Here is a 5875-nt window from a genome sequence, read left to right on the forward strand (position 1 = left end):
CCCAGAAAAGGGAGTCAGATCCCATTACAGATGGTTGTGAGCCACCATGTGGTTGCTGGGATTTGAACTCAGGACCTTCGGAAGAGCAGTCGGTGCTCTTAACCACTGAGCCATCTCTCCAGCCCCTGAGAAGTTCTTATTCATTGCCTTCATTGCTACCCCTGGTTGGATGTGAGCTGCTCAAGAAGGGTGAGGTGTAAAAGGGGAACTCTGGGACTAGCATGGTGTCGGTAGTGTGTGTTACTGAAGGAATGGAGAACTTCTTTTCCTGTCCTTCAAAGATCAAGTAAGAAATAGATATATGATAAAAGGCCTTATTTTAATTAAAATAGAGAAATGGAAATGAGTTCTTAGATGTGATTGCATTTAGATCATCAAAATAAAATATCTGTCCTTGCAAGATGGCTCAAATGCTTAAGAGTTCTGGCTGTGTGGTTGTAAGGACTCCAGTTTGGATTGCACATACATAATCCAGGCTTCACACAAATACTCCAAGCTGTCAGCACTCCCCTGGCCCCCAGGCCTCCTCTGCATGCACACACCACACATCCATACACATCCACACATATCCACAGAAAAAAATCCTTAAAAAGGTCAATTTTAAATTTGTGAACGGCTTTCTCAGCAGAGTTTGGATGCACTGAGTGGTGCTGTTGGCCAGTGTATGAGGACACAGCCTTTCCCCAGGACCACAGAGAAAGCCAGGAGCTGGGAAAATGCTGCTGCTTCTCCTGACGTTCCTGTCTCCTTGGGACTGATGTTTTTGAGGGCAGAGGGCTCAGTTGATAGAACCCTACCCTGCCACAATCACACACAGGCATCCTTCTCACAGACTCATAATATTCAAATGTCAGGCAGGGTGATGAGTGTTCTGATAGTCTGAAAGCTAATTTAATGTTGAAATTTGGATACAGTCAATATTAACAATAAAAAGACAAATTTAATCTTATGTATTGCATTTTTTTTTTTTTTAATTTTCAGTAGAACCGATGTGCAGACATCTTAGAAAAGGGTTGGAACAAGGTAATTTGAAAAAAGCTTTAGTAAATGTGGAATGGAATATCTGCCAAGACTGTAAGACTGACAATAAAGTGAAAGATAAACCTGAGGAGGAAGCAGAAGACCCTTCGGTTTGGCTGTGTCTTAAATGTGGCCATCAGGTATGCTCAGACTTAATAAACAGAGACTTTAGGAAGCTCTGGGTGGGTCTCTGCAAACGCCAGCAGTCATATGTCATGCTCTCTAGTCAGTGGATTTTAAGACTAAAATTTTTTCCACGTTGGTGTTTTGGGAGGGTTCTCTGAGGTACCATGGTTGTAACAGTGAAGGAATAGGAATAGGCAGAGGGAAGAAACAGCTCCAACAGAGCTGACTCTGTAGGTTGTAGAGTGACTGTGGCCCTTAGCATGTATCCTGAATAAAGGAAAGGGGCTAGGTCTTTGTGCCTGTGCACACAGGTCCTGCTCCTGGAGAGAGGTTGTAATCTTCTGCAAGGCAGCTCCCTTTTTTTCATTGGGGATAATTCTGTGGATAGGTGGCTTGGGTTGTTACCATTGTCAGCTGCATTTCAGGCAGCTGGGAGACACAACTACATTGATCTTAGGGCCTGATCAGGAATCTGGTGGGTGCATCTCGTCACCTACTGTGTGTCATCAGCCTACTGGTATGGTTGATGTACTAAAGCTCAGGTCCTTGGTCATTGTTAAATGGTGGCGTATTGATTTATGTGTCTGTCTATCTATTATCTGTCTGTGTGTCTATCATTTATCCATTCATCTGTCTGTCTGTCTACCTTTCTATTCTGAGATAGGGACCCAATATGTAGCTTTGGCTGGCCTGGAACTAACTATACAGAACTGGCTGGCCTTGAACTCAGAGATCTGACAGCCTTGGCCTCTTCAGTGCTGGGATTAAAGGCTGTGAGTCACTATATCCAACTGGTGGTGAGTCTATTAGGAAACTAGACTGGTCAGTCTTACCATGAATCTACCAAATGAGACAGACAATTAATTTTTGAAAAAAATTTTTAAGATTTATTTTTAATGATGTGTATTGTGTGTATCTGTGGTAGATTGTGTGTGCACCTGAATGCAGGTGTTTATGGAGTCGAGTAAAGGTTGTCACATCCCTTGGAACTGGTAGTAACAGGCACTTGTTAGCCACCAGATTTGTGTTCTGGGACTGAGCTGGAAGAGCAGTATGTGCCCCTTTTTGCTCAGCCATCTGTCAAGCCCGTCCCTCATTATTTAAAAGTTGAAATTACATGAAGATAATTACAGATTCAAATGTTATTACAGTCCTAAAAATTTACACACATAGTCTTACATAATTTGTTCTCCCAGTGGTAGTATTTTTAAAAATTGATGCAGACTTTTGACATTGATATAATTAATCACTTACATCTTCAGTCTTCCTTCTAGGTATATGTATAGGGTGCCTGTGTGGTATGTGGGGTGTCTATGGTATATGTGTGGTGTCTGTGGTGTGTGTGTGTGTGTGTGTGTGTGTGTGTGTGTGTGGTGTGTCTGTGGTGTGTGTCTGGTGCCTGTGTGGTATGTGGGATGTCTATGGTATATGTGTGGTGTCTGTGGTGTGTGTGTGTGTGTGTGTGTTGTGTGTCTGTGGTGTGTGTCTGGTGTGTGTGGGGTGTGTGTGTGTGTGTGTGTGTGTGTGTATGGTATGTGGGATGTATGTGTAGTTTGGGGTGTGTGTGGGATGTGTGTGTGGGGGGTGTGTGTGGGATGTGTGTGTAGTTTGTGTGGGGTATGTGTGGCGTGTCTGTGTGCTGTGCCATTCTTTCAATTGTCTCACAGCTAAAGCACAGATGCTGTTGGTATTACATGTGTAGTGCCGTATTGCTCTTGTCTAGTTGTTTCCACAGTCCCACTAGCACCCTTCTTGGCACCCCAAAATTCTGGACAGGTTTATGGAGAGGATATAGGGTTTTATAAGTGGGTAGACTCAGCTGCTTGGGAAGGTAGCCTTTCAGCAAGGCCCGTGGATGGGGTTTGTTCGGGGGCCAGGCAGGGATGGTGAAGCGTCTAAGACTAATGGAGTATCATGAACCACTTCTGCGGCTGGGAAAGCACCGAGTCTGCTTTATCCAAGTAAGAGAACACGGGGTTAACTGGTAAGGGGGGTTGCTACAGTTGTGGCTTGTTTGTACAGGAGTTTAAAAGAACAACTCATATTTTAGAGTGGACAGTACTTAAAAAGATCATCATTTTTTTAGGAACAGAAAGCTGAAAAATATGCATGTGATGGAAGAAGCCGAAGAGAGCCTTTCAGAGGCTTCTGCAGGGGCAGAGGGTCTGACTGATGGGCTTGATTGTGTGGGTGTGTGCAGTGGGGACAGACCAGGCCCTTGTTGCACAAGGCAAATGTCCTACCACTCTGTTGATCTGTTTTAATGAGGACTGGAAAGTATAAGTTGTTAAAAAGGAAGAGTAATTTTAGTGCTAAAATGCCCTTTTCCATGAATATCCTGTTTTCTATAGATATTTAAGTTTCAAAAAAAAAAAAAAATCCAGACTCTGTAGAGTCTACTTTTTTTAAAAAAGATTTATTTATTTATTATATGTAAGTATACTGTAGCTGTCTTTAGACACTCCAGAAGAGATCTTGTTACGGATGGTTGTGAGCCACCATGTGGTTGCTGGGATTTGAACTCCGGACCTTCGGAAGAGCAGTTGGGTGCTCTTACCCACTGAGCCATCTCACCAGCCCGAGTCTATTTTTTATATCTATATTTATTTCATGTGTACATGTGTACACATAAGCAAGGGAGGAATCATGCCCAGATGTGCCACAGTGGAGGTCAGAAGACAGAAGGAATATGTTCTCTCTAGTAGGTCCTGGGGAAGCAAATTCCCTGGAAAGCTAGCTATCTTTTGGAAATTGTAAGGATGACAGAGTTCTTGAAGTACTTCTGTCTTCATGATGGGTTATAAGTTAGTTTGGTGAGGCTCTGGCTTTGACGCTGTGATTGTTGCTCCTCAGGGCTGTGGCAGAGATTCTCAGGAGCAGCACGCCTTGAAGCACTACACAACACCGAGATCCGAGCCTCACTATCTGGTGCTTAGTTTAGACAACTGGAGCGTCTGGTGAGCTTCAACTCCTTTTCCTGCTGACTAGAGATGATTTAAAATGCCAGAGAATGAATCTGCTGAAAGTGTTTAAGAGCAATAAGAGTAAACCTGTACATGTTTGTCATGTAGTACTGCGTGGCAGAAAATCAAGTACAGGAAGGCATGGGAACCAGCACCTCCTTGTGTCTTTCCTTGTGGAATTAATTGGTTTTAGTTTAAAGATAGGGACAGGAAGTACACATTTCAAATACATGAGAATATAGTAAAATGATAGTGAATTTCCACAAAACAATTGTCAGGCCATTTATGATGTTGTATCTTCAAAATTGTAATATTATTAACTGTCTTTGCAGCAATATTCCTTTGAGTATCATCTGTCACTTGTCAACTTTGTTAATTTTGTTGGCCTTGACCTGTAGTTTAAATGATGTGTGCACAAGACTCTGTAGTCCATACATATTCGAGTGCATGTTGTGTGTGCGGAGGCCCAGCAGTGCCTCCCAGCAGTTGCTTACCACCTTACTGTGTGAGACCTTTCCTCCCTCGAGGAAAGTTAGTGGGTTCTTGTTTGCTAGCTGGCTGGCTGGCTGGTTTGTCTGGCTAGCTAGGGGCCTCCACTGGATAATACTGGAATTACAGGTAAGTGCAGGTATATATAGGGCATCAGACCCAGATTCCCATGTTCTGTAGCAAGTGCTCTTACGCACTGAGCCATCCCCCCAGCCCAGAAAAGACTTACTGGACTAAGGTGTGAGAGCACTTGCCTAGCATGCATGAGACTTTGTGTTCCATTCCTAGAACCTTATATGGGGAAAAATGACAAAAATCACTTTTTAATTTTAATGATGTTCCCTGTGTTTGGAATTTCCATTCTACTTATGTGTAGCTGTAATTGTGGTGAAATTTATTAATAAACCAGACTTAAAATGTGCTTAGTTGTACTAAAACACATTTTAAGACTTATTTTTATTTTTAACTCTGTATATGTCTGTGTGTAGATTTATTTCATGAGTGAGGTACCTGCAGTTATAGGATTCCCAGAGCTAGAGTTACAGGTCCTGGGGACCAAACTTGGGTCTTCTGGAAAAACAGCACATGTTTATAACTACAGAGTTGTCTCTCCAGCCCTCATGAAAACTGGTTTTTATTTTCAGTTTCTCTCTACAATTTTAGATTATTAAGTGTGTGATGTGTTTGTGTGTACATGTATGTGCACATGTGTGAGCCCTGTTGTGCAGGATTGCCATAGTGCATGTGTGGAAAATCAGTTCTCTCCTTCACTGGGTTCTGGGGGTTGGAGTCAGGTTGCAGGATTTTGAAGCAAGAACTTTTATCCACCGAGCTGTTGCCAGCCCTACTTTCATTGTTTTTAGTAGAGTAATTTGACAATTATGATTTGTTCCTCCCTCTTATAGTCATCATTGTGTCGATTTTCTTTTCTGGTTATAGGTGCTACAAGTGTGACGAAGAAGTCAAGTACTGTAGCTCAAACCGATTGGGCCAAGTGGTTGATTATGTTAGAAAACAAGCTGGCGTAACAACTTCAAAACCAGGTTAAAAAAAACCCAAACCAATATGTTTCTTACTAGATATAACAATGTTGGATTTGTGTAGCTGCTTTTATATACTCATTCCTTTACCCCCACCCCCACCCCACCCCGGTATTTTTTTTTTTTTTTTTTTTTTTATTTTTTTTTTTTTTTATCTCTGACTATACTGTAACTGTCTACAGACACTCCAGAAGAGGGCGTTACACAGAGCATCCTCCTGTCTCTGCCTCTTAGGTT

At 42.3% G+C, this 5875-nt stretch overlaps 1 protein-coding gene across 4 annotated transcripts in view; it reads left to right on the plus strand.

Annotated features, from left to right (window-relative positions):
• Nucleotides 1-5875, plus strand: part of Usp16 (ubiquitin specific peptidase 16) — a 30585-nt gene that overhangs the window by 6340 nt on the left and 18370 nt on the right. For 2 of the 4 annotated variants that reach the window (XM_021210109.2, XM_021210110.2), the window contains exons 3-5: nt 985-1160; nt 4000-4103; nt 5538-5641. In XM_021210109.2, coding sequence (XP_021065768.1) covers nt 985-1160; nt 4000-4103; nt 5538-5641 — 384 coding nt within the window. Of the gene's footprint in view, nt 1-981; nt 1161-3999; nt 4104-5537; nt 5642-5875 lie in introns of all 4 variants that reach the window. The other 2 variants (XM_029544326.1, XM_029544327.1) reach the window with 1 other exon arrangement.

The sequence above is a fragment of the Mus pahari genome, chromosome 12, assembly GCF_900095145.1.
Source record: "Mus pahari chromosome 12, PAHARI_EIJ_v1.1, whole genome shotgun sequence".
NCBI classification, from domain to species: Eukaryota; Metazoa; Chordata; class Mammalia; order Rodentia; family Muridae; genus Mus; species Mus pahari.